This window comes from Rhagoletis pomonella, unplaced genomic scaffold, assembly GCF_013731165.1.
Source record: "Rhagoletis pomonella isolate Grant_MI unplaced genomic scaffold, Rhpom_1.0 Rhpom_scaffold_00318, whole genome shotgun sequence".
NCBI lineage: Eukaryota > Metazoa > Arthropoda > Insecta > Diptera > Tephritidae > Rhagoletis > Rhagoletis pomonella.
Genome location: NW_023458872.1, coordinates 11683 through 39502, shown reverse-complemented (window position 1 = coordinate 39502; position 27820 = coordinate 11683). Strand labels below are relative to the sequence as shown.

The 27820-nt window shown below is 38.5% G+C and overlaps 4 protein-coding genes across 4 annotated transcripts; 1 reads left to right on the top strand and 3 right to left on the bottom strand.

Moving 5' to 3' along the window:
* Positions 1 to 7944: 7944 nt before the first annotated feature.
* LOC118750599 (negative elongation factor D-like) lies at positions 7945 to 10284 on the bottom strand. The gene is made up of 5 exons (XM_036485337.1): positions 10079 to 10284; positions 9299 to 10011; positions 8621 to 9067; positions 8063 to 8544; positions 7945 to 7988 (listed from the first exon to the last, which is right to left on the bottom strand). Exons 1-5 carry the CDS (start codon positions 10139 to 10141, stop codon positions 7957 to 7959), a joined length of 1737 nt encoding a protein of 578 aa, XP_036341230.1. The 5' UTR covers positions 10142 to 10284; the 3' UTR covers positions 7945 to 7956.
* A 3480-nt stretch (positions 10285 to 13764) lies between these two features.
* Positions 13765 to 16003, bottom strand: LOC118750598 (trimeric intracellular cation channel type 1B.1-like). Its single transcript, XM_036485336.1, has 4 exons — positions 15912 to 16003; positions 15216 to 15505; positions 14853 to 15125; positions 13765 to 14789 (listed from the first exon to the last, which is right to left on the bottom strand). The coding sequence occupies exons 2-4, from the start codon at positions 15491 to 15493 to the stop codon at positions 14510 to 14512; spliced, it is 831 nt and encodes a 276-aa protein (XP_036341229.1). The 5' UTR covers positions 15494 to 15505; positions 15912 to 16003; the 3' UTR covers positions 13765 to 14509.
* Positions 16004 to 16082: 79 nt separating this feature from the next.
* Positions 16083 to 19487, top strand: LOC118750597. Its single transcript, XM_036485335.1, has 5 exons — positions 16083 to 16298; positions 16371 to 17861; positions 17940 to 18584; positions 18654 to 18812; positions 18879 to 19487. The coding sequence occupies exons 2-4, from the start codon at positions 16400 to 16402 to the stop codon at positions 18788 to 18790; spliced, it is 2244 nt and encodes a 747-aa protein (XP_036341228.1). The 5' UTR covers positions 16083 to 16298; positions 16371 to 16399; the 3' UTR covers positions 18791 to 18812; positions 18879 to 19487.
* Positions 19488 to 23637: 4150 nt separating this feature from the next.
* Positions 23638 to 27254, bottom strand: LOC118750596. The gene is made up of 4 exons (XM_036485334.1): positions 26750 to 27254; positions 26448 to 26684; positions 24200 to 24395; positions 23638 to 24134 (listed from the first exon to the last, which is right to left on the bottom strand). The coding sequence occupies exons 1-4, from the start codon at positions 27252 to 27254 to the stop codon at positions 23681 to 23683; spliced, it is 1392 nt and encodes a 463-aa protein (XP_036341227.1). The 3' UTR covers positions 23638 to 23680.
* Between the last annotated feature and the right edge of the window lie 566 nt (positions 27255 to 27820).

The following is a 27820-nucleotide window of genomic DNA, read 5'->3' as shown; positions in this document are numbered from 1 at the left end:
AAAAGACTGAATATCTTCATGAACCAATTTAATTGCATGAGACCTGGCAAGTCCACAACTGGTCAGGTTTTTACAGCTCCTGAAAAAGATCCTAGACATTGACTTTAAAGAAGCTTTTGATAGCACGAAGAGAAGCGGTGTTTACAATGGTTTGGGTTCCTGGAAAACCAAGACGACTTTGTAGAGTAACGGTGAGCACTACCTGAAGCTCCCTTAAAAAAATTTGGAAAAAGCTCTCCGCATAGTTCGAGACCAAATGAAGTTCTGGAGAAGGCGACACACTTTTGTGCGATTTCTTCAATATGCGGTTGGAAAGCGTAATACATACGTGCTAACCATCTGAATCGCAGCGACAGATGACATTGACATCGTCGGTCTCAACATGATGCTTGCATTCTCCAGCTTAGAAAACAAGGCATGTGATTCTCTCCACTCAGTCCATCAAATTATTATAAACTTTTGGATTAAGTTAGTCTGCCTAGGCACAGCGGAACACCGTCGGGACGATTAGGTTCCATAGAGACCATTAAAGTCCATTGCGTGAACAGAAAAACTACGAGCATATTACAGACTGTAAATATAGAGATTCGATTACTGCTCAATTGTATCCCCGCTTCTCTATATGGCTAATAGTTCTGCCTGAAAAATGCTGCTAAATCCGCAGGAGCGACATGCACTTTTGTTGATATATTCTAGGCCAACAGGTCCGCCGACAAAAGATGAAACAATGCGTTAGATACAAAGATGGATATTTGTTTGATGAATGCACTGCGATCTGGAGATCCATTGTGCTCAGTTGATCCTTACATCACCTCGGTCCGTTCTAGCTTCCTTAGCAAATGCAGTAGATTGTTTGGTGACATCGGTTGTATATGATTCGGCGACGGGTTTAGTGGCCTTAGGTACTTCTCCTGTATTCTTGCCACTGCATCACATGTGCGCAGAAGCTTCAGCTGTTATGAGAGATTCCACATTTTTAGATGATACCACTTTCTCTGTACCACAACCAAACCACAACCTTCCCTGGTAAAGTTTATTATGGATCGTATGTGCAGCGACATGAGCTCGAGCTCATCAGTGAGCGCTTCACAGTACCTAGGTGAAACCGCTCAATAGAATACCATCCATCTGAATATCCAAGTACCGCAGCCCGAAGATTTTCTTGCACGGCGTTTGCATACCATTAGTGCTCTTGAGGCCCTGGATCTCGTCATGCTGCCGGCGTATTTCTTCCATGTGAGTTTGATGTCGAACGTGATGCCCAAATATCTCGCTTCCGAAACAGTGCTGACCTTTATGGCATCGAGTTATATTTCTCATTTCGTTAAGGCTGTTTTTGTACGTTTTATTTTGAGAACCGCATTCACACACCACTCCTCGGTTATCTTGAATGTCCTTTGAATTAGGTATGCCGCATAGGGTGTTCTCGAACTTCCCCCTTGTCATTATGACTATGTCATCCGCGCAGCCTTGGCACCGGATTCCATTGTCTGAAACAAGCAAGGGGGAATATATCCCTCCATTTGGACATCCTTTTGTGGTTTTTAACTGTATATAGCCATCCCCTACTGTGATCTCTGCTGTACCTGTTCGTAACAGCGCTTTTATCAACCTACGACTACACTCTAAAAAAATTCTGTTTAAATTTGAGTATATTTAGATAGGTAACCAGTTTTCTCTCTTAATGAATGCAAATTTACACACCGTGTAATAAAATTAAACACTGATTCTTTAATTTTACTTATCATATGCGTGGCGTAGAACAAATTTCAAATTTGATTGTTGAATTGTAAACAGTTACAGCCAATTCCACGAAAGAAATTTAACCAAGGCGAATTTATATAGGGTGGTGTTGTTTCATCAGCTGTGAGTAGCGTTTGATTGTCAAAATTTTGAATTTCCTTAGTGAGTGAGTGAAAACGTGAGAGTGTTTGCATTTTCTGTCGCCCTTTTTCATTCGGAGAAGGATAGCTGAAATTTGACAATGGCCCGCTAAAAGCAAAAACAAAATATAAGTAATTGTTGTATTTGTTCAATCGATACCACCTTATATGTATTCGCCTTGAATTTAACTGCCGGTTTCATCAGCATATTTAAATGGAAAATGATTATTTATTTTCTGTCAATTTCCATATAAAATTAAAAAAAAAATTAAAATCATTTTTAACTTAAAGCCAATTTCACGAAAGCAATTTAAGTGAAAAACTTTGACCCCTGTGCGACACGCCTTAATCGACTCCAATCGGGACCAAAATTTATATGTGTCGGCGTAGAGATAGATCTGATGTAAAAATTTTCTTCCTACAATTAAGGATATTAAGGTGGTAAATATGTATGCATACGTATATGTATGTACATTAGACTGCGTCACCAAAAAAATTGCGGTTTTTCCGCCGGAATTATAACATTTATTACATTTTAAGACTTGCACTAAAATATTTTTAAAATATAATAGATTTTGTGATACCGGTGGAAAAACAGTACCGATTTTTTTTTTTGGGGGGGGGGGGGGGTTTGATGCAGTCTAATGCACACACATATTTAGCATTTGGCTCCTTGTTGAGTGGACGTCTTGTCGTATACGTAACTTGAACGTTACCCCTATTTTTTCATCAAAGTAAAATGTACGACTAACTATGTATAAGACAAGCGTTTTTACCCGCTAAATACTTACCATATTTCCAAACTGATATCCTTCGAAAACAAGTAGACCACTCCGACAAATTAATTGCCTTTAGATTTATTACTTTTTGTTGTTTTGTGTCTTAGTTTCACAATAATACAAAAGCGTTCGGTGGTAATTTTGCCAATTATATTTCAAAACACTGAGCTTGTACGTGAATTCGTTTAATTTTTAAACTACTACCATCACACTTTATTTACATACATTTATCCTATCCAAGATCGCAAATATTAATTCATGGAGCTATAATTTTGTTTTGGGCTATCGTAGTTTAGTTGTGTTTTAGCTTCTGACATCGCACGATTTAGAAACATTTCTTTCGGTGCGTTGTTATTCGCAAACAAAAAATTAAAATTAAATTTTAGCATGCGCCCCTTCAAATTTCGCCTATTCTTAAGCCACCGAATCCATCGATAAACTGTCGAATGTGTCGAACTCAATGCACTTAGGTGCCGTCATATCGTTCGCTATTCTGTGCTATAGCGCTTTGTTATCAGTGTTGTCCATTCTAGTATATGTATGAACATACACGACCATATGTATCTGCATACTATATATGTAACCAGGTACATGCGTATGTATGTACATATGTAAGTATGGTATTTGTGCTTAACGGATATTTTGCTAAGTTGGCGCCTGAAAACGGTGCTGAAAAGGTAAATTCAAAAAACAACCGGCTATATACGATTTTCGCAATAACTTTATTCCTGAAAATTTCAAGTAAATACGACTATTTTTACCTCTTAACTTCAGCTTGCTTAAGTACCTTTTGGGTGCAATATTAGTAATCAGTCAGTTGTTAGCTATCGTCGTCATAAATCATCTATATACATATATTTGTATGTATGTATATATAAATTAGCCACAATTATGCTTACATAGATACATATGTATGTATGCATGTATGTACATAAAATTGCGTGTACTTTTTACTTTAAGATAAATTTGATAAGGAAAAATTATCAGTGTTCAACCAGTTGTATTCAGAGAACGGCAGTGAGAGAGCGAGTACCTTCAAATTTAGAAAAGCACAAGTACATACATACATATGTATTTATTAACGAATGATTGTTGTTGTTGTAGAGTATTATATATGCAGCTACATACCACAACAATGGAGATTCTGCATACGGCAGGAGCCTTGTTGACAGGTGAAACCTCTAGAGGATATGCTCTGAGAGCAAAGCACTGTGCTATCGGCTATCAGTCGCCGCCATACATAAAAGGGTCATTAGCTTAACATCGACCTGCCAATCGCTTTGTGTGTACATACATATGTAAGTCAAGAACGACTACGATTTGGAGGACTTTATTTTTTGCACGAAATTGTTTATATGGGCCTTGAGTTCTGTGTATAAAAACTGTAGACCATTATAGGTGACTCCAGAGATTTTAAGGTCATTTACTGTTGGTATATTGGCGCCTTCGTATGTTACCTTGAGATTTAAGCTTTTCTGGCGTGTATTTATTCGAAGAAACTTTGGCCATGCAGAGGTTCGAAAAAGTGTCATTAAAAGTACTTTGCCTAGGCTACCCCCTTTCTACGCGGTTCGGACTTAGCGTTGCCAATGACTTACGACCACTTAAATAATTTTCGATCCATCCCTTCGTTCGAACTGGAAGGGACCAGTAAACCAATGTTTGAATGGCGCTGATGTCAAAGACTTTTGAGACTTATACTGGCTCAGGAACGACATTGATTCACACCCACACTTTTCTGTGCGGTGATGGCGTTTTGGGCGTATTCTAGTCCGAGTGCAAATGTATGCCTCGCGGCTCAGCGGTGATTGAAGTTGTTGCCGATGTCTGCTTCTAGATGATCTCTAGATGTCTCCTTACGTATTGTGGCGGTACAGCTTTCTGTGTCGAACTGTAATTAGAGAGTTTTCCTGTTACAGCTTATCAGGAACTGTTTTGAGAGCTGCGTATGGTGTACCTTTACCCAGAGCATTGTAGTCACCCTGTCGCGGTTCGGATAGCGGCGTTTTGTCATGTCTTGGGGTTTTTTCCACTGCGTGTCGCTTGTTCCGACTGTACACACTGGAGCGGCATAGTTTGCAACAGACTAGGCGATTGCTTTATAGGTCACGAGCAGGGTTTCATTGTCTTCTCGCCTTGTTTCTGCTTCGTAGCTTGTTGCCAACCGTGTAATGCCGAGAAGGACACGAGGCTGTCAAATGTAACGCAAACTACCTATGGGTAGTGAATTTCGGGATCTTCGTCGGGAAGCTACGCGCAGTTGAAAAGTGTTCACATGTTGCCCTTTGCCATAACGGAGCAGTCATCCGCGTATTAAATTATGGAGACTCCCTGAGGTGGAGGGAGAGGGTTCGCCAGGTATAGGTTAAACAGAATTGGTGATAGTATCCCGCCTTCTGGTACACATTGTTTAATCCTAAGTGGCTTTGATGTTTTGTCTCGGAATTCAACAGATGATTTTCTATCGAAGAAGTAACTGGCGATGCAACGTTTAGTGTGCGGCGGGAGAGAGGACGAGATAATAGGTTTGTTCGTCGAGCAAAAAATTTGTACGAATTTGTACGAATTATCACGATTTTTGCCCAAATCGCGTTCGTGCAGACCAAAAAATTATCCAACACTCAAAAATTGTGAGAGCAAAGTGACAGTTCTCTTGGAGAGAGGTTGCAAATTCTTGCTGGAAAAAATTTTGCCAGCAAGAATTTGCAAACACGAAAAACATGTGGTTGTGGCGCATGGTTGCACTTTTGTCTACAATAATTTGAATAAATTAGTTCGTTAAATTTAAAAATTTATAAACACGAGCGATTTTTTTATGAAAAAAGGAAGTAAATAATTTTTGATATAATTAATTTAGTTAATTCCAATGATTTGAACTTAATTCGGCTGAAAAAAATGGTATTCGCAATCGGAATGCAATTGCAACCAGAGTCGATTTAAGAAACCCGACAGCTAGTACGATGAAGAAATTGAAATGTATGTCAAAGAAAGTCAGAACAACAAGAAATATACATGTATATCCTGTTTTTGGCCATCCGAAAGAATTTTAAAAATTCTATAAAAATTTTTTATGTTTGAAATGCAACCGTGGACGCCAGCTGGCAGCGAAACTTGCAAATTCCTGCAAATTTGCGTTCGTGCAGAAATTTGCAAGTTTCTCAACATGAGAGAGAATTTGAGAGAATTTTTTCTTACTCTCTGATATTTTGAGTGTTGGATAATTCTTGCTGGATTTTCGACGAACAAACCTAATGTCACCTATCAGTGTTGCATGATTGACGGTGTCAAAGGTCTTTGAGAGGTCGAGTGCCACTAAGATGGTGCGAGCACGGGGCGCTTTTAAATCAAACCATCAGTTATTTCTGCTGTGAGGGTGTTAAGTGCAGTGGTGATGCTATGTAGCTTCCTGAATCCGTGCTGGTGTTGCAAGATGCAGTCGTTGAGTTAATTGCGGAAGAAGTAGCGATTCAAGAGTCAAGGGGCAAGGTGAGTGATCGGTCTTTAGGATTCACCCAACTCCACGCTCTTCCCATGCTTTTGCAGAGGGATTACTCTCCTGTTTTCCCATATCTATGAGATGGTGTATGTAGATAGCGAGGGGTTGAAAAGTTTGGTGAGGTATTCGACGCCCAGGGCATCCAGTTGGTTTCGATTACTTGGCCTTGTGCATCGCGACTTGTACTTCGTTGGGGGGTGGATGTGCTTTGCAGAGTACGCTGCGCTGGGTTTTGTTGCTCGTACTTCCTGGAGTCGGTGTGTATTTGGAATTTGATGGCCGTGTGGTCGTCATACTTCGACGGGTTCGATACTGACGCCCCCTTAAGATTGCAGAATTTGAGGTGCTCCAATGAGGCGCTTCAACTCAACTTTTATATCGTCTTATTTGGTATCGGACTTTAACGAGACTTGCCGTTTCTGTCGGAAAGCTTGGTCAAATCTCTGGTAATCGTCCGGCTGAGATAAAGCGGGCGGCTGCTGCTTTTAGGACCATGCGAAATTCGCGCAGGTCTACGCGCGTCAGGTGGAAACGGTAGGGCACCTAAGTGGACGTTTACATAGTATCTGAAGCCATCCCAGTTTGTCTTCTTTACGCTAACACACGTGCTAGAGGCGACAAAATTACTGGGGAGGTCTATAGATAGTATGACGAGAAGGTGATCGGAAAGCAACGCGATCAAGGCCCGCCATTTGGTTGCAGTTCGTTAAGTTTGCACTCGCAATGGATAAGTCCAGCGAGCTGGTACAGGTGCCTGTGAGTCTCGTAACGGCATCGTCGTTCATGCAGCAGAGTGGAGTCATCAATTTGCTCTGATGACGCTACACCCCGCCGGTCGAGGCCAAGGTTAGAATGCCAAAACTCGTCAGGAACCAGTAAGGTGGGTAGGCGATCTCGTACGCTGTTTAGGCCTGAACAGTTGAGAAAGTGCCGGATGTGGCGTTGCCATGTATGCGGTTATTGCTGCCTTTCTTGTGTTGCGGGGTGTGTGTGTGTGGTTGTCGTTGCGTGCGTTAATCTCTGGTCTGCATTTGCATTCCTGTGTTGCGTTTCATCTGGTGTAATATGTTGAGGTTAGGTGTGTTCTGTTGCTGGTGTGTGTGTTGCTTAGTTTGCCAGGTTGTTGGTTGCGCGTTGTTGTGGTTGCAGGCTGGCAACAGGCTGCTATGAAATTCACTTGCCAGTCTCTATGGCTGTTGAGGCCCGAGCAGTGTCTAAGATCGCACCGAGATGGAGTTCAAAGACAATGCACGTGCACATACATATGTACAGAATTCAAAAATAATTGGCCAACATGCAAAAACTCGTCATATTCGTAATAAAGTGTTTTAAAAAACTAATATCAATGTTATAAATATTTTTTATTTTATTTTTTGTTTGCCTTGCGATTCCCGACAACTAGCCGGATGTGTGAATCATACATATTTGCAATTATGTACTTATGTATGTATGTACATACATATGTAGATACGAACATAAAAAAAAAACATTTAAATGAAATTAATATTTACTCGCGAAAAAGCGACAATCAGTTTTAAGCTGTCAGCAAACTTAAAAAGTTAAATTAAAAGATACTATACAATTATATGCTGCTTGAACTGTAAACGGTTTGTTTTTAGTAGATAAGATACCTAACTAAAGTTTGTGTCATCACAATGGCAAATGACATACTGTTGGGAGCTTTTTATGCGTAGGTAGAAAATATTTGTTTATTTTATGTATAGGCGTGTTCTTTTTTTTTACACGCATACGTATCTGAGCTTAAAAATTGTCTTATTTTTCTTCGTATTAAGAAGCTTTAAACTGTGGTGTAACGGGCCTTGCAATGTACTAAAAGATAGACAGGAAAAAAAAATTACTATTTATTTAATATAAATATATGCAATTGAAGTTTATTTGCTTACCGATAAATTCCGAAACCGGATCGTTATCGCCTTCACCACGCATAGTACCTGTTATTTCCTCGTTCTCCACCATTGGCAAAAATAATTGCACAAATTCTGGCGAGTAAGGTGGTGTTATCGTCTCTAGCACCTCGGTAACAAAGTAACGTATCAGCGATATATCTGTATCACCCTTAGCGCAACACTGCTTGATGTATTTCACGACTGGCACAACACAGCCGCGGGTCAGCAAATTAACCATGCGATCCAATAACATTTTTTTCATTTCTAATTGTACCAAAATTTCCAGTTCATCTTGTTTCGATTCGAAAAGCCGAATGAGTAATCGTAAACTTTGCTGATGCAGCGTCGAATGCACGGCTGCCACTTCGTCGAGTATAGCCAAGTGAGTGGGACAACTGTCTGTAGACAGTTTGAAGTAAGATGGTTCTGTAACAGTGTTTTCAATCCAACGTATGACGCCAACGCCAACCACAGGATATCTGTAAATATTTGAATGGCATACGCATGTAAGTAAGTACATATGACAAATATTTTTCTTTATCAAATCATATTTACTTAATGCAATTATAGAGCGTTTGCAATTCGGCAATAAGTTCGGTGGAGCCTTTGTTTACATTGCATATTGCGTGCACTTTCTCGATTGCTTGTATGGTGCATTTCAGTTCATCTTTGTTCAGTACGCGTTCGGTCATCGGTCGTTTTTTGGCCGGCGTATCCACTACAGAAGCGGCATATGCCAGCAAATAAATGTACTTAGACTTATGTTCAGGATTTATTTTTACTCCTGCCTTGAATAATGAATCCACTAGCAGCTCAAGGAATTGTGGATTGCGTATTAAATCGATTGGTGGCGGATCCGCGGCGGAATAGTTACGAAACAATACCGTAATATCTGCCGGATTGAGGGTGTTGCGCGACAGCATAGAGGAGAGTGCCTGGCATGCTTGCGGATAGGCTGCTGAACCGTTAAGCGCCATAGTTATGGGCGTTACATTTTGATTGCTAAATAAATGCCAAAATGTAAATACATATTGGAATATACATACATACTATCGATCCCTAGCCGCCAAAATAGCGTAAGCGACATTTTTTCAAAATTTTCTTTTTGATGCAGATATGCATCTAGATGATCTAGCAATATTTCTGCATCTAAAAGAAAATGTTGAAAAAATGTCGCTTACGTTATATAAAAATCAGTTGGTACAATTTACATTACATATTTTTCACACTCACTTTTGCAGTGCATATTTGGTGATTTCCTGCGAGAGCCGTTTCATATTGAATCCACCCTTTGGCTCCTGACTGAGCACTTGTATCAGAACTTGCGAGTAAACGTAAGTGTGTTGGCCGTGGCATACCATGCGGGCGCATTCTTGTATAGCACTTTGTATGTCTTCAGGATTGTTCAGGAATTTTGTAATAGATGTCTTTAGTACCCGTGAAAATACCTCAATTTGCTGCGCTGCAGTTGAAATTGATGTGATTTCGCTTTGAAACCCGGCATCTGAGATTAGTTTGATGGTGAAATTTAGCATCAAACAATCAGGATATTCCTCTGCTAAGCGATATATCAACGATCGCCATGTATGATGGTCGATCATTTCAGTCAGCCAATCGGGAGTTTCACCTTCCTCTGTAAAGATTGTGTCGGCCTTTTTCGGATCAAATGTTTTTAAAATCATGTCTTTCAAATGATTTTCGACCATTGCCTGCACATCCGTGACCTTTACGCCCGCAAGTATAAGCCATTCAGCAAGAAGATTCGCCATTTGAGCAACGGCTTTATAGTTCTCAGACAGCATTGTGATGACTTCTTCAGGCGAACCGCCCGACTGGAAGTAGCGTTTAAGTTGCGTGAAAATACCAGGTTCCATTATGTAATCTGGAGTAAGAAACTTTTCCAGACATTCTTGAATGGTTTCCTGAGGATTATCTTCGGGCATTTCCTAAATTTATCAACAAATTACGTTAATTTACATTTCGCACGAAAACACACAAAAGCCAAGAGATCACCTCATCCTCGCCAGGTGCTTTTTGGCGACCTTGCCAACCAGCATCTTCGTACTCAATTTCCATGTTGATGGGAAAATTCAAAACTTTGTTTAATTGAGTTTTCTGAAATATTGCACTTTTGCTGGCGTAAACAAAAACAGTCGCTTTTCACTTTTGTATTCTCTGGCATTTCGCGTCTTTTGTCTTTTGACATTTGTGCATTAAAGTGGAACTCCATAACATGCGTAGACGCCTGCGTGTGTTAAAACCAAGATAACAATAGGGGTCTTCATCAAAAGTGATAAACTCTTGTTAAACTTGATAATATGATAAATTTATCATTTTGATAAATGAACAGTCAAACTTTGTAGGGAAATCTATTTCACCAAAGTTTATGACTTTATCAAACGATTTTGGTGGATAAACACATAAATTTTAACAAAATTCTACTCTGACAAGTTGCCAGGTGGCACAATGCACCGAAACAAAGGTGTCCTCCATGAACGAAAGACACAAGATCACGTAAGAACAAGAGAGTGAAAAAAAGTAGATTTTTTTTAGCGGTTCTACGCCATCTTGTTTCACTGGAAAACGAGCGAAAAGTAAACAAAGCAAAGAAAACAACGAAAACCAAAATTATTGTCAGCCACTTTAAACGCACAATTTAGGTAAAATGATGCAACAAAATGCTTTAAAATGTGTTGTCATGTTAAATTAACTCTTCTTTACTTGAATAAAAGTGTAAAATAGTGGTGCTTGTGATGTAAACAAACGCTCAGCTGACGAACCCGCTTTCGCAAACTTTTTTCTCAAAACCAGTTACAAATACAACGTCGCGTTCTTACGTGATCTTGTATTTTTGGTTCATGGGTGTCCTCTCTCTCCCGATTTAGCAGCATCCACCCTTTCGCTGACGTCACATTATTATCTTTTCGCACTAGTAATGAATACTAAAGTTTCATATTGTACCTAAAAGTGGATACATGTACCTAAACAGTAAACATGTATTTTTATGTGCATATATTTTTGGTAGTTAGTGAACTACATCTTCCTTTTGTACCATAACAATTTTTCTACTTACATGAAACAATATTTTACAACGTTCCAAATGTACCTAAAATAATTTGCTTGTACCAAATGTACGTTCAAATTTAACAAGCTGAAGAGTAGGTACAATTCAACCTGGTTTTACATCACTATATCGCACCCCTTGTTCGCTTCTTCCTCTTCTTCTTCAAAATTATTCTTTACACACTCCCGCAATCTTGTATTCTATAATTCTTGCATTGTGATCACAAAAATTATATTTTATTTATTTAGTTGTGCCTGAACAGCGTTTCTATGAATAACATCACTTCTTTCCTACTCGGAATCAAAGCAAATACGAAAAAGTAGTGGGTAAACGCATAGTTTGGTATGCGATAAGAGTTATGAGATATCTCTTACTTTAAATCGCAAGAAATTGCAAGAATTTACAGGATTTTACCAGAAAGCGTTGCCGTACTCCGTTCTCTGGCAAAGTAGGGGAAAAATAGGAGAGTAAAATCGATCCTCTCTTTGTCAGAAGTTGCAAGATTTTACCCAAAGAATTTTTGCTAGTAAAATCTAGTAAATCGTCAAACCATCAGCTGTTCAAATGATTTCAAATTTGAATAAGCAAAAAAAAAATGTGCATCTGCATTTTCACCTTATTAAACATATCATAGCGAAGAAGTATTGAACAGGTTATTCCTCTGCTTTCAAAGTATATACCTAAGTACGTTGTCTTCCAAATGTTGTATTCGATCGTCGCTCCACTGATACACGATGGTAAGCGGTATTACCAGGGTGGGAAATAAAGTCAATTGACCTTATTTCCGTTGATCTTGTTACCTGTCACCATGATTCAATAATACAAGGTTAGATAATTATTCACAGCCGCGGTTTGACACTCCCTTACAAAAGGTTGCATTTACGAAGGACGGAGAAAGACGAAGAATGCAAACCCTTGGAAATTCCTTTTGTAAATTCCAATGCAATTTGCAGGAAATCTGGCATTTTAAACGAAATACTCAACGTAATATTACAATATCTACGTGAATTACGTAATTTATGTGTTATTTAGCTGTATAAAAACTGCAAAAGGGCTCAAAATTAATTTAAAACTACAGCGACTTTTATGTAAATATCCAATTTTAAAAAAGTTTATGTTTTCATAAGTTAAATGTGCTTCATATGTATATACAAATAAACATATTGTACAAAAGCTTATACTTCTATTTCACACCAAAGCTACACTTTTTCCAAGTAAATTTGCAAAGAAGCAACACGGTGCCACTGCTAAGGGAGCGGTGCGAGAGAGAAAACTGTCAGTTTATCGAACCTTGTATTATTGAATCATGACCTGTCACCAAATTCAACCTTGACAGACTGCTAAGTGGTCGCTTTTGTTATGAACACATACAAAGCAAATTAGCACAATGGAAAAGGTAAGAATGAAATGTAACCAGCCAAATAAGTTAAATAATACACCATTTTGTTCAATTATTTACCAAGGTGCGTTCATGAAAGAATGCGGACAAACTGATAAATTTAAGCAATTTATCCCTTTATCACTTTAGATGAAGACCGCTATTATTTATACTCTGATTTTCGCAGCGGTCCTTCTGAACGTCAAAATGACGTGTTTGTTGTAAACAAGGCGAATTCATGTTACAACAAAACACATCATTTTGACATTCAGAAGGACTGCGGTGAAAATTTAAATTCGCCATTAACACCACCTTGGTTAAATTCGCCTTGGACGGAACCAACAAACGTTGGCCAACACTCAACTTTTGACGCAAGTAGGTCCGGCAGTGCTGACAGTTATATTACTTTGCGTTTATACAAGCCAAGAATATTTAGAATATTTCGAATGAAACCTTTGGAGCAGAAAATAGTAGTAGAAAAGTACGCAAAGTAGGCTATTAGTAGTGAAATTCCTTTTGTAAATTCGGATGTATTTGCAGGGAATTTGACATTTTAAATGAAATATTGAATGAAATATACGTAAATTTTGTGCTAGTTAGCCGTATAAAAACTGTATTGCTGTACTATTCGTATTAATTGCTTGAATACGTCGAAAAAGGGAAAAAAAAGTTTGTCCTTAATTCATGGTTTGGTAGCACCTTCAATTTAATCCAGTGATATTCTCATAAAATTGTATACATGTACATATGTACCTACAGTCAACTATAAAAGTCTATGTACAAAGAAAAATTCAAATTTTTAATTTTTATTTGTTTCCATTTTTTTTCTTAAATATAGTTCATATTACGACGGAACCCCCCATAAAAAATGTCAAAAATCAATGGGATTTTTTAGAAACTTCAAATTTGCATTTTACTACACTAAAATTGCACAAACAAGATTTATCTAAAAAAATCCGATTAAAAAGTTAAGCGTTTTCGTACAATTCCACTTAATGTTCTGAAGTTTTGCACAAAGCAAAATAAAAAACTTTGCTGTGAAAAATTCACATTGACGCTTTCGTGATATTTTACTCAATTTTAATTTTATGGTGAAAAACATTACCCCGTGATTTTAACTAATAATTTGATCCATATTCAAGGTATTTATACCAAAATCGGGGCGCCCGTGGTTAACCACGTCAGCAATAAAGGGTTAAAGCTCACTGAGACAGAAGTAAATCCTTATCTCCATCTATACAAATTTAGTCCGTTTTTGGTATCTCAAAGGTATTTTTTATTTTATTTTTTATATAAAATTAATTTAAATGTATGTATGTAATGTATGCAGCATCGAGATGTGCGTATTTTTGGTTTAACTTTTTCGATTGTATGTACATGACGATATTTTTGAATACTCATATTTAGGTTTTCATATGCATTTTGATTTTTAAATCCCTTTTTCTTGCTTCCGTACATACATATTTATATGGCAAGACAGTTGATCTAAGCATAAAACTAATATGCTATTTTCGTATAACAAGTTCATGCATATACATATATTATATCTACCAATTACTGACACTATTTTAATGTACGCAGGCATAAGAATGTACTAAATAAAATCAACAACTAAATTATTAAAATAAATAAACTCTGAATTAAAATCCTTATATACGCTTGTCCACAAAAGTCACATTCATAAATAAACAAACACACCCACTTGCTGCTTATTTACAAGCGTGACTTTGATGTTCACATTATTACATTTCAGTGCAAAAACAATTGTATATGGCCTAAATCTGACTAGAACACAATGCTTAGGAGGTCACTTCCCTAATGGAAATTTTAAATTATTTTTTAAACTAAAAACTGAAAATAATAAAAGGAATTCAAACGCTGGTGTTGATTTCATCTTTTCGAAAAAAGGTCGCTGTGTTGTATTTGGTTGCTTTTGTAGTTTTCCAATCTGAGTAGCTTCAGCATCTTTAACGTCTTTCAACAAAGCCACTGATAAAGTCTCTTAGTTGTTCTTTTTGCTTTCCTTATTTTCACCTTCTTTTGCCTGACCACGCCCCAATATCTTTGCTAAGCTATCCCAGATTCCGCCGAAGAAAATAGCGCAGGACAAGTTCTCAAACGGCAGGAAAGGATCGTGTATTCCCAAAAGAATGGAAGAGAGTTTAAAGTACACAAGGAAGATGACAATGCCAAAATACACAAGTGCATGTGGTGCCGATATCCAATCGGTCTTTTTGTCCAGAACGAATATGATCGAAGCCAGCAATGAAGCCTTTGTATAGCTAAGTAAAGTACAAAAAATTATTCGTACATGAATGATATTTAAGCATAGATATTTAACTTACAATGAAGGTTGCATGAATTCCATAGCTGTAGGTGTCCAAGCACCACGAATCAGTCTCTCTAGAAGTTTAGTGAATCCAGCACCATTGCCCTTTAGGGTACCAATAATGATCATTATGATCCAAGCGTTAGGATACAATTTTGCTGCATGTGAGACTCCATCATAAACTTTCTTAGCGCGATAGATTTCTTTCATTGCACTAGCCACTACTTTAATGGGAAGAAATTTGCCAACTTTATAGCCGATATCAAAGGGCGTGTAAAAAATCATGTACCTGTGTAAATATACATACATACATACATGTTTGTGAATTGAAATACAAAATTATAAATTATTTTACACCGGAAAAAGCTAAGAGACTCACCAGACAACAGTGCCAACCATTAATTGCGGTGTGTTTTTGAGAGGAGCCAGAATAGGTTCGCCGAGCAAAGCATTAGCTACCATACCTCCGGAGAATATGACTAACATAGTGGAAAGCCAACAAGCGAGTGGATGTTTCCGTGAGAACGATTGTGCATTCGAACCTAAATCTTCTCTTACAGCCAGTGCAGCAAGCAGGCTGTGTGCGATGTCGAAGTATGGAAACATTTTCAGCTTTATGACCTGATTGGCCATATCCAAGAATGCTTCGGGATCCATCTTGTTGGCTAACTGGAAAATAAATAGGCGTTTAAATTATATTTCCATAATTGTGGTTTAGTGTTATTTAAAGCCACGTAAGTGCATATTCGCGCTTCTAATACTAAGTATATCGTTTTAAACCTTAAAAAATAAACTTTACATCCAAAACGTATTCCAGATGCGGTCAAAATATAAAAAAAACTACTGTCAGCATTTAGAACAATTTTTGGTATGCCTGAATGCTGGGAAAACGCTAAAAATAGAATTTTCGGATCTTTTCTTTTTTAGAAAACTGGCACAGCACTCACGATACCGTTACATAAGTTTTATTTCCCAGATTTATATGTAAACAATGACTTAAAATCCCAAAGCTTTTGTTAATCTTATCATTGTTCAATATGATATATGATAATTTAAGATAATGAATTAACTTTACTTTTCTCCGCTCCGAGCCAAATCCGCAACACAAAAAACACAAGCACGTAATTTACGATCTCTGTCGGCGACCAGTGCTGCCCATCAATGAATACGAATGAAGAACTTTGCAACACTCTTTTCGTCTCCATCTTCGGCTTCAGTAGTCATCTCATTCCAACAATTGAAGTAGCTGTCAATTCGCACGGCGAAAATCTACGCGGCGAAAAGTCCCTTCAATAACGCGTCTGTTTTGCACGGCAAGAAAACTGCGCTACTTTCCCATCTAAAATTTAGCGATTCGTTGAAAAAATGTTAAAGAAAACAATATAATTTGTAGGAAAACTTGTAAAATAGTAAAGCAGCTACAGAGCGCAAAACCCGCACTCAATACAATACGCAAATAATCGTAAGTAAAATTGTGAACTTGAACGGCGGTTTTTGACGGAGTAGTCACTAAAAATAGTTCTACTGATTACAGGTTGTGCCGTCGTGCAAAAGTCTTAGAAAATGGAGTCGTTATTCGATAAACTAAAATCAGAGCCCCCGGTTAATAAAAAAGCTGTGGAGCCCCCAAAAAAAGGCGAAACAATCAAGGCTTCGAAGCGGTCACCTTCGCCTATGTCGCTTAAAGATCTGCAGACGCCAAATAAAATTAAAAAGCCAACATCGAAACGTGCTGAGAAAACAACTGCACGGCGTGAGTCTATGCCGCCACCGGCAACAAATTTCGTTGCGAAAAGTGTAAGTAAAAGCCGCAGTTTGTCCCCACCAAAAGGAGTTTTTGTTAAACCATTCAAAGTGCTTTTGGAAAGAAAGAAAATTGAGTTTTGCAATAAAATTGGCAAATCATCAAAAACGTCAACGCCGAAAAAACGTCTGAGCCAAGAAGACCGCTCCACCTCCTCTTTGAAAAATGGCGAAAAATCACCAAAGAAAGCAACACCTACGAAGGCTCAACAAAAGTTGTTCGACCCTGCAGTACTTGTAAAGGCGCAACAGTTAACTCAGCTTAAGGTAAAACGTTGTAATGTACGTTTGCTGCGTCAAGATTTAGCAAAGCTTCAACAGGAATTTCGTGCAAAAAGGAAAGCTCTAAAGAAAAATAAGATATCTAATAAACAAACTAAAAATATTGGTAAACCCCGCAAGAGCAATAGTTCATCGCCAACTGAAAAAGGCTCTCCTCCCAAAAGGGGCCGGCCACCTTCTGATCCGAAGCCACAGTCTGGTTTCTTCATAAAATTAAATGCACTTACTAAATCTCCAAAATCAAAAGCAAGAGCAGATAAACCAGTAAAAGAAAAGAAGTTTAGTACTGGATCCATTGCGAAAAGAGTTAACGCCGCTGCCGCGGTTTCTAGCACCAAGCCAACAAAGTTTACAAGAACACAACTAATAAAAATGTATGGCAAGCGCGTATTTTGTTCACGTGTTAAAATTGAACGTTGTTCACATCCCATGATGTTAATTTTTGAATCGAACGCCCGTGCCCGACGACTACAAGCTAAGCGTTCCAAATCTAAAAATCTGTCTGTGTCTTTTCGTGACCAGGTTGAAATATTTGGAGACAGTAGCGATTCAGAAGAAGCGGATTACAGTCAAATATTCGCACCCGATGTTGCTTCAACTTCACAAGCAGCACTAAAATCAGCAAATCCGGCAATTATGTCACTTACAGCGACGCCGGCTCGTCTGAAAAAAGTTGAAAACGGTAAAGTAGTCGATGATATTGAACTCGACCCCTCTCTCTTTGTTGCCCCGGCAATTGCTAGTACACCTTATGCATCGGCCGGACGAAAGAAGCGTGAGAAAAAATCTTTCAGTCCTCTAAAAGGTGACGGATCGCCTAGTCCTCGCAAGGAACAGCTAAAATTGGCAAATGAGAAAATGCCACCAAGTAGTTTACGGCGGTTAACTGCAGATGAAGTGGATGAGGATGACGATGAAGATGACGAATGTGAATACATAGGTAAGGTTAACCAAGTAGGAAAGATAACATTTTCCCACCATTAAAATTATATTTACAATAAATTTATTTACCATGTAGTGCCCATCGAAATACCTGAAAGACGCATATCACGAACAAGTTCAGCAACCGCAGTCGATGATGTCGTTGCGGAAATTGAGCCACAAGAACCGGTTCCCAATGAATCTGAATCTGCTTTGGTTGATAAAGGAATTGCAGATGGCAAATCAGGCTCTGGCCACGATTCCTCTGGGGAAAGTTTTGCTTCTGCAGTAGAACAACCGGCTTTTGTTGATAAATCAGGCAGCACTGAGCCAAATATTGAGAAGGGTGTTAATGAGGTAGCTGAAAATATTACAAATGGTGCAACCGCCCTAAATACTGAGTCTGCTGAAACAACTAAAGATGTCATGCCCGATGCGAAAGAGGACCTCGTTGACTCTGTCGCAGCAGAGTTACCTAAACTCACCCGCATTGATTCAGTATCACCTTCGCAATCATTAAACTCATTAAATGATATAGTAGACTCTCTTATAAACAACGTAAATGATGACCGCGGAACTGAAAGTACCGACTTGGCAAATACTATGGATGCAGTGGCAACAACAAATAACGGCCCTGAATGTGACACAAATGAGCAAAACGTGCCTGAAGAACTCTCTATAGGCGATACTAAATTGCGTGATACTCTGGATGACAATATATCACTGCAATTGTTTGCTGATGGTGAGTTATTGTAATGAAAGTTACTGGATATACGGATAAAAAATTATAAAAAATTTTCTTTTTAAAAAGACTCCACGATCAAAGATAGCGAAATTGTAGATGGAATTGTAAAGGAGCGTATCGATGAGATATCTAAAGATAAAAGTCTAGACTCTCCAGTTGAGGTATCTTCGAATATTTTGAACTCGACGATGGGAGTCGAGTGATGATTTAGTATGTGTGAGACCTGTAGGTTTTCTAAAGTATTATAAAATTGGTAACTTATTAAATCTTCGCGTTTATTTTTCATTTCAGCTACATCATTCTCTACGCATAAAGTTTAGCGGTGTACAATTAAGATCGCAAATTTGTGAAGACCTATTATTAAGGATATATTATTGGTTATTTTTTAATTGAACCAACATTTTGTTATATCCCTAAGATTTTTTTGCGGGCATTTGCAGTCGTTTATATTGAACTATACTGACTATTAAGTGCTTTATTCCTTTCATAAATTGGTATACCGATATTTTACGAGTATCTCAAACAATTTGGTTCTTTGTTCACCTTTTTGTGTGTATATACCATAAAAACAAACAAGGAAAAATATGAAAAAAAGCATCTAGTTGAGAGTTACTTAAAGTAATTTAATACAAAATATGTATCTACAATAATATTATATTCAAGCACAATTTGTAATTTCAGTTCTCTACATAAATGTATGAAACCATTATACATTGAACACTGACGATAAATTGCATTGGCTCTCCAACACATACTTTGCTATGAACAAACAATTATAATTAACATTTCCACTCATTCAAATTTTAGGACAATTAACTTGTAAGTTGGTTTTATAAGAATTTCATAATTAAAAGTGTGTCCGTACCGTAAATTGATAAATAAACAATACTGAGAGATGAATTAGGATTTTATTATTAGGTAAGTGAAAAAATTAAATAAGTTTTAGCATATATTTATGTAAAATAGTTTATCTGGTAAGATAATGATGACTGCCTGCCCTAAGCATAGAGCAATCTTGAAGCCAGAAACATATGTCGTTTGCTATATCACATAACTTATATGTATTACACAGGGCAACACTGATTTTGGTGCGGCACATGTTAAAGCTTGTTTTGATAGACTTCTGTGCTGATTACGAATCTGTAAGTCTAAAGTTTCCATCAGATCCAGATTTTGTGAAAAACGAAAGCTCTAGCAAATAAGCAAAAGCTGATAGAGCCTTCGGTTTAGGCTCAAATTAAATCTAGAATTCTCAGCTACTATCAGTGAAAATACCATCCTTGCACCTGGACCCGATGGTCACTTAAAGTCATTTATTGAACAATAACAAAATAGTGGAGTATTGTGTTAGTGAAAGAAAAAAATTGTGCCAAAATCAGTTTTTGCTGTCCAATAAGTTACTTAAGTGACCTTAGGGTCAGGGTGCAGGGATGGTATCGTAATTTCAATCTGGAGTTGATGGAAATTTTATACTTACGGATTCGTAATCAGCACAAAAAAGTCTATCAAAGGCAGTTTTAACATTTGCCGCACCAACAATTTTTTTTCAATTTTTGTTGGCCTGTGTTATGCATTCAAATTAAAATTCAAAACTTTTTAATGGGCATCCGGCAGAAGAACCCAATTCAAATCAAGCGGTGCGATCGTTTGTTTAGCTGACCTCTGGATTTAGAAGTATTTGAGATTCAAATGTGAAGGCCGGAAGATCCTAAGAGGGCTTGTGTTGCCAAATTTTTTGTACTGTGAAGCGATAGGGATCGATCTAATTAGCATCGTAGCACGGATTTTGAAATAAAGAACAGTGCTGTTAAAACGTCACTTCACCTAGACGAAGTAACGCAAGTGGCTGATGTAGGTTCCAGAGAGCTTCGCAATGTTATCAAGGAAGCAAACGCTGCGAAGGTGTTGAGATGATTTCACCGAATCATCCTTAACCCTCTACGACTGATGTGGTAGTCTGGCAGACACTGGAGGTTCGACATTTTCCCGGGGCATTGATTACTAAAAACGTCTACTTTTCGACAAATAGTATTTTTAATGAGTATTTAAAATATTGATAGAATTTCCAGCTTAAATCGAAAAAAGTTTATTTATAAATATCTAATATACATAGATATTTTGATCTGGAAAATTGGTGTCTGAGTGACTACACGTCAGTATAATAGAGAAACTTCGGTCACGTCAGTAGCAGAGGGTCAAAAGAGGTGCGATAGTATGTCTACCGTGAATTCCGTAATAAAAACCTGCGCCAAATAAAGAGTTGCGGAGGTCTCAAAAGATCTATTGACAGTCTTGGACCAGGCCTAAATTTAAGATTTGCGGCCAGCTTCCGATAAGCGACATATCCAAGTTTTGGTTCTTATTTCCAGGCACTGCATTGCAATCACTCATTCGTTGAAGATATAAAAATTGAGAAAAAGCTGTTCAGGGCCATTTTAGCTACGGAAACGGTAAGGCACCCGCTCTAACGCAGTCTTATCTGTATTTTTTTTTAGCAAATTCCACCACTCAAAGAACATTATGGGCTAATCTATGGTAGAGTAAAGAAAATACTTCATGGACCCCCATCTCGTACCAAGAGCAGTTAAGTCAAGTCAAGCTGAAATACATACATGACCATATCAGAAAGGCCAATCAAATTCCTTTAATTGTTTTGGGAATCTTACATTTTCTAGAAAGTTTAGCTAGTTCCGCCTTACCAGGATCTATTTAACCGTCAACCCTGAAGAAACATTGGATCCATTCAGAAATCTACTTTTCAATAAAAATACTACGTCATCGGTGTAGGATTCCCTCCCATCAAGGTCATCCATCAGGTGAATATCGTCAGAAAAAAGTTGAAATGACGCCACCATGGAAAGGAGCTCTATTATCTCTGCGCTGTATAGAGGTGCTTCGACCACTACCGAGACAGTTCTGTCTCACAGTGTCCTTACCCAATTTACGATTAAGAGCAACCAGGTTAAAAAAATATAATGTGGCTGGAGTCTCCTTAAATAAATTTAATTTATGAAAACTCCTTACTTGGGTCCCAAACTGGACAAAGCTTTAAACATATACACGTACATCTCTGCAAGTCAGCATCATCATCCTAAAACCTCTTCGACGGTTCCAAAATGTATTACGGTGTAGGTGCGGGTGTTGTAGGTAAAATAGCTTTGGAGGGTCTCGCCCTGCAAGAAAGGGGTGCTTTATTTTTAGGCAGCTTGTGCTGTCTTCTAATCAGTAGACATTTGGCCCTATACACCGAAGGATGCAGTTTAACTGCCGGCTAAAATAGCTCGTGAATTTCTTCGGGTTCGACGAGGCATGGCCGCCGAAAGCGATTTCCACTTTGCCACTCAGGGACCTCACGGCTGACCAGAGCTTACTTCCACCAGAGACGAAGTTGTAGGTCTTTAAACGCTGCTCCCACTTCTTATTTATCAGTTGTCGAATCTCCAAATTAGGATTCTTAAGGTCGAGGCCACGCAACGAGCGGCACAGCGGTGAGCGGCTGAGCGGCGCCATAAAAAAGGCGGGTACGCTAGGTGGTAACGCTCGTTCGCGAGAACAGCCGCTTCTGAAAGGGCGGCGAAGTCGGTAATATTCGGGAAGCCGTTCCAATAAGCTTTGTTGAAGTTGACATAGGTACGGTGGTCCACGGAAACAAAGTGGCTAGGCTTATTGATAGAGAGGTAAGCAGCTGCCCACGATGCCGAATCGTCTACATACTCAGCCAATAGGTTTCTCCTACGATCGTTGGTTAGGCTTGAGTTCCAAAAGTTTTCCCCTCTGAGTAGTGCACTAATCTCAGCGGGTACGTAAACGGTAAATATTTCGAGCTCAACATCGCCTGACTGGACAGCCATATCTCTTCATTCAAGGGTGGTGTCCCTGGGGTCGACGTCTTCTTCGATTGGACGATACTGCACAGTGTGATGTAGGAAGATCGATAGACCACCACCATTGTCTCGCTCGCAATCGAGGCGCAACTCAGCAGTGGTGCAACTGCGATGACATAACTGTGCAACTTAGTTTCTTGGATCCCAGCTATCAGTATGCCGGGCCGATCCATAAATACAGTTATCTGTTCCATCTTGCTCCGAAGTCCGTTGCAGTTTCAGCGGCCGTGTAGGCGTGTGATGCCCTATAGCTTGAACAGCAGGAATTAACAATATTTGTGGTCCTCTCCCTATGTGAGCTAAGGCGTGACCAGGTTCTTAGGTGATTCCATCCGTTGGAGGTATTGCACCTGGAGTTGGGATGATGCCGTCTCTGGCAAACACAGCAGAAGTTGAGTTCTACAGTTTTAAACGAGACTGCCCGGAGTACATATACTATTTAAAGTTTTCAAGATTTGGATAGCCTTAACAAAAAAAAAATGGATTTCGATATCTATTAAGTAAATTCCTTACTCTACAATTTAGGTGGCAACCCTATTCCGAAATACGCTGGAATGTATCTTGAGCGTATATGTACTGTGTATACATACATAAAAAAAAGTTGACTGAAATCAAAAAAATAAAAATTTGTATTACATAGAAGCGTGGCAATCCTTATGGAAAATATTTCATTTGATATCCGCAATGCGATTTTTTAGATAAGGTGCTTAGAATCGAAAATAGGTGGCAACCTTACACTATTATCCTAAGAGATAACATTTTGTATATAGGAAAAGCGTTGTTTAAGAACCTGCTCTTGGTACCCATGCATAGTAATATTTTACCTTTTTGTTCTAAACAAAAAATTAAATAAATATGCGATTCAAAATAGGTGGCAACTCTCTTCAAAATATTTTTGAATTAGGGATCTTTAAAATACCTTCCATTTGATACCTATATTATGATGCTTTAATTAATTTATAAAAAATTTCGTATAGGTGGCAACCTTATGCGTTAGAGCCGCTTCCGAGAATCCTATGGATATATACATATACACAAGAATGTTTAATGTAATATGATTTAAAGTATATTCTTTTAATTTTTTAAGTATTTTTGTTTTATTTGAGTATAAAATATATATGTATGTATATCTATTTATTTTTGTATTTATTGTAGTATACATAGATTTATATATGTGTGTATGCATGCTTCAGCCTGAGTTGTACGATTTCATACAAATTCGTTGTCTTCCCAAGCGAATGTATCCTCGATCTTGTCTTCAAGTAAACAGTAAATTTTGTCTTTTTTCAACTCTTCAACTCCCATTGTATTCCAAAATGCTTTGCAACTATTTTTCCACTGACGCAAATTGTAAAATCCACAAGCCTTCTCCTGGCTGTTCTTCAGCAAATCCATAAGGGAAGGAAATATCTTGTCGGCCTTCAATTTGGCCAACATGTAATGAGCTTTCTTTCGATTCAAGGCATCTCCAAGTTTACCAAAAATTTGCTTTGCACGCATAAATGCATTGAACGCTGTTCTTTGAGATTCTGTGTCCATTTTAGACGCATAAATTTTTCCAATAGCAACACACACTTCAGCTTCCCGTCTTTGAGAAAGACTTTTAATTGCAAACTTTAAAGCTTCTTTCAGTTTGGCAATTGCGCTATTTATATCCTTTTGACTGAAAACAAAATGGATATAGATATTACTTGTTGAAAGAGCAACTGCGCTAAAGTTTCTACTTACTTCCACAAACAGATGCCTTCATATAAATACAGATCACAGAATATTTTAGGTTCGGTTACTGTAGTATCCTTGGCCAGATCTTTCTGCACTCTTAGCAATAACTTCGAAGAGGACTCGTAGTTCTCAGAATTCAGCATATATTTGGCACGTGAGATGAGGGCCCGTATATATTCCAGTTTATTCTTCTCTATGCCGACTATGCCGGAAATTGGAAAAGATAAGAGATATAGTGAATTTGATATAAATTAGAGCGGAGTCGAAATATGATTAGCAAGACTATGTTAAGTGACGCCACATTCATCACAAAAGAGGTTGTGGTAAGTAACTTACATATTTATTTATTTGTTTAGTCTAATGAATACATAATTCTTATAGACTAGTGAATGATTAAAACTAAAACTAAGATTAGGTTAACAATTCATTTAGCGTTTGAATAAAAATTTACTTACTGAAAAGTCTAAAATACCATACGAGAAATGATACTGAAGATGGCACAACGAAACTGGTTCGCCAAACCGAACTTGTGAAGGAATGTCGGAAATTTGGTCCAAGATATGTACATTATTCTCAGGCCACCTGTATTTCTCAAGCAGCGTTACAGACCGTCATCAAGACCGCTAGTCAAATAAACCTTTCAAACACGACGGTCGTCACCGCATGTTCGCTTTGTGCAAATTTCTGGCCATTGACGTTAAAGGCCTCCACGATGTTCTTAACACGGATCGTGCCGTCACTTGTAGAAATGACATATATGTAAGCTCCTCAAGCAGTCACCTACCCTGCCAAACTAAAAGGCTGAATTATTTCCACCAGTATGCAGATTCTGTGACCCCAAATATACTCCAAATTTGACCTCAAGGTAGAAATTAGGGTATACTCGCCAGAGCTCTTATTCAACTTCAGTTTTTGGTTGCCGCATTTCTGCAATTGGCTGACCGACCTGTGTGAAGTAGACATCTTCACTTGAATTTACTAAAGCACTTGAATGTGAAAAACCAACAACATGGATAGCCTTGGAGAGTACACATACTCTAAATGAGCTGACAAGAGGCACGCCAATACCAATCTTGGAGTCAATACCAATCGATGACCATCGTACCCTTCACTGGGAATATAGTCCTAAATAAGGTAGTCGTTAAGGTCTCCGTCGGGGTTAAGTATTTGGGCCTAACCTGGGACTCTAAGCTGCTGTGGTTATTACATATGGTTGTGACCACTTCAAAAGCCTCAAGATTCAAAGATGGATGTACAGCATGATGGTACGACCAATAGTGACCTATGGGCCAGTAACTTAGGTTTCCAGAACCGCCTTAGCCACAGTGAGACAGTCTCACATCAAACTACAACGTCTGGCAAGTGTCTGGCATTTCGGGAGCTATGCGCACATGCCTGGCGACAGAACTCGAGGTTGTTCTCAAACTCCAGCCACTGTACATCAGCATGGAACATGCAGCCAAGCCAAGTCCATTAAACTTCGCAAGAGTTGGTTATGGTACATGCAAAGTCCTATCACCTAGGAATATAGAAAAGTCAGGACTCCAGGCTAGCCCTTTCTAAAACAAATTCAAAACGGAGCTCCGCAGCAAGGCGACTTGGAGCAACTGCTTGGGGAGGGAATTTATGGTCCTACGAACTCCTATGAATCTTTACAGCGGAATGAAACTTCAGGCGGCACTCAAAACACTATTATTCTTCGCGGGAAAACCCTAGCTGAATACAATAATATACACAAAAGAATAAAGGGGAAGAGATATAAGACAGCTTAGCTAGAACAGCGGCGACCTCAGCACATACACTCCCTAACTCCAAAGGTTCTCCTGGAGTTCCTGGACTCTTTGGGAATAAAAGATGTGCTGTGTTTTTAGTGGAGGGCACAATAGGCCCACGAGTTCGTGGTGTATACTTCTTAAAGTTATATATCTCTCAATCTAAACTTTTCCAAAAGACTTGGGTTAGATTGGGTTAATTGCCTATATTTTTGGAAGATGTACCTTTGAGGTACCGCTTATAGTAGTCCTCAATAGTCACTCAGAACGCAGAACAGAAACAACTGGGAACCATTAAATTTCTGGGCAGTAAATTGCTATGCAATTACTTTGCTTTACCCTTCGAGAAAAATTAGTTTTCCGCAGATAAACTGAAGACTCTCTATTCAATATCAAATCTACTCAGCGCTTAGCGTTGCTACCTTTTTTTCCCACACTTTTATTTAACAATTTTCCCAAGGTATATATGTATGTACACTCACCTTCTGCGAGACTGATAGCCGCTTTTTGTGCGGCCTCCTCAGCAGCCTTGGAATCGAGTGAGGCTACGCTTTTAGCATACTTCAAAAACAAACAAGCCACTTCACGTCCCGCCACCAGATGCAGCGTCGGATAAACGCCCCACTCACGTTCGGTTACGTATTCAGAGAGCCACGCTTCGTTTCGGCTTAATTCCATAGCCTTTTCCATAAATTTGATGGCAATAGGCAGCGAGTTCTCTGAAATTATTCCTATGCAATTGAAACACCTTTGTAGTAGTGAAAGCGATCATCGTTTTACTCACCTCGCAGACTGTGGAATTTAGCAGTTTTAAAGTAGATGCGAGCAATGGTCTCTTTAGTATTCGGTTCGTTGATGCTCTCGATATGCTCACAAATCGGTATGATTATGCTGTAAATATGCGCCAACAGCCAATCAAATGAAATTTTATATGGCTCTAACAGCTGAATAATCTGATAGAGACACTTTACTGTCGTCTGGTAACGTTCAGCTTGTTCAACTATTTGCATCTTCTCGGCTACGCGCATATTATCAAAGAGTGCCATCAACAAGTCCCTGTTATCGCAAACACGATCCCGGATGACCTTCGTCTCGTAGAAAAAAGTTTCCTTTTCCGCTAAGTTTTCAAGATGGCGTGCACTAATCCTACAGCCCTCTTCGTATAGCTCCTTGACCAGAGCGCAGTAAATCGGTCCGTTGAGACGTCGTGCCTCTACGTAGTTGAGGGTGGTGAGCTCAGAGCGAATTTTTTCACGATTAAAGAAAGTCATTCGCTTGCGGTTCAGCATTTTTATTTCACAGATTTGGCGACTCTAGGAAACGCGATTTTAAAAAACTATCTAAGTAACAAAATATATATGCGTAGGTAAAGGTTAGGTAAATATGTATGTATGTATGTGTAGTCGTCCTTGATGTACGTTTAGTCGGTAAGCTTCCCTGTCCTTAGCTTAAAGAAATATATGAAAGATAAACATATGTATGTATTATTTTTGACGCTAACGTTTTAAAACATAGAAATAAAAGTTGACGTCAACTTTTTTTTTTTCAATTTGTCATTTGAGACACAACTCTGGCCCTTACTTTGCTGGAAAATTCACAAAATCGATAACATTAGGACGCTAGGTTGTTGGGACACTTAATCAGAAATTTAATCTCAAAATGATCTGTTTACTTCGGACTTGCCATTGGCTGCATTTCTTTATTCATTCTGAATGTTTGGAATAAACTTTTTTGTTTATTTATTCTTTAGAACGTTCCTGATGATATGTTGACGTATATTTCAAACGCATTCTGTTTATTCCGGCTGTGAAATGGGATTATCCGGAATGTATAAAGAAACGCAGCCATTGACTTT

What these genes read in the sequence shown, in the direction of transcription:
- LOC118750599 (XM_036485337.1), bottom strand. Translation starts at nt 10,141, where the DNA reads ATGGAAATTGAGTACGAAGATGCTGGTTGGCAAGGTCGCCAAAAAGCA. An exon ending in AAGCACCTGGCGAGGATGAG is followed by an intron (nt 10,012 to 10,078) that starts GTGATCTCTTGG and finishes TGATAAATTTAG; the next exon opens with GAAATGCCCGAAGATAATCC. An exon ending in TCCGGTTTCGGAATTTATCG is followed by an intron (nt 7,989 to 8,062) that starts GTAAGCAAATAA and finishes TCTATCTTTTAG; the next exon opens with TACATTGCAAGGCCCGTTAC.
- LOC118750598 (XM_036485336.1), bottom strand. Translation starts at nt 15,493, where the DNA reads ATGGATCCCGAAGCATTCTTGGATATGGCCAATCAGGTCATAAAGCTG. An exon ending in ATGGTTGGCACTGTTGTCTG is followed by an intron (nt 15,126 to 15,215) that starts GTGAGTCTCTTA and finishes ATATTTACACAG; the next exon opens with GTACATGATTTTTTACACGC. An exon ending in GAATTCATGCAACCTTCATT is followed by an intron (nt 14,790 to 14,852) that starts GTAAGTTAAATA and finishes TACTTTACTTAG; the next exon opens with CTATACAAAGGCTTCATTGC.
- LOC118750597 (XM_036485335.1), top strand. Translation starts at nt 16,400, where the DNA reads ATGGAGTCGTTATTCGATAAACTAAAATCAGAGCCCCCGGTTAATAAA. An exon ending in TGACGAATGTGAATACATAG is followed by an intron (nt 17,862 to 17,939) that starts GTAAGGTTAACC and finishes TTTACCATGTAG; the next exon opens with TGCCCATCGAAATACCTGAA. An exon ending in ACTGCAATTGTTTGCTGATG is followed by an intron (nt 18,585 to 18,653) that starts GTGAGTTATTGT and finishes CTTTTTAAAAAG; the next exon opens with ACTCCACGATCAAAGATAGC.
- LOC118750596 (XM_036485334.1), bottom strand. Translation starts at nt 27,254, where the DNA reads ATGCTGAACCGCAAGCGAATGACTTTCTTTAATCGTGAAAAAATTCGC. An exon ending in TAAATTCCACAGTCTGCGAG is followed by an intron (nt 26,685 to 26,749) that starts GTGAGTAAAACG and finishes GAATAATTTCAG; the next exon opens with AGAACTCGCTGCCTATTGCC. An exon ending in GGCTATCAGTCTCGCAGAAG is followed by an intron (nt 24,396 to 26,447) that starts GTGAGTGTACAT and finishes TTTCCGGCATAG; the next exon opens with TCGGCATAGAGAAGAATAAA.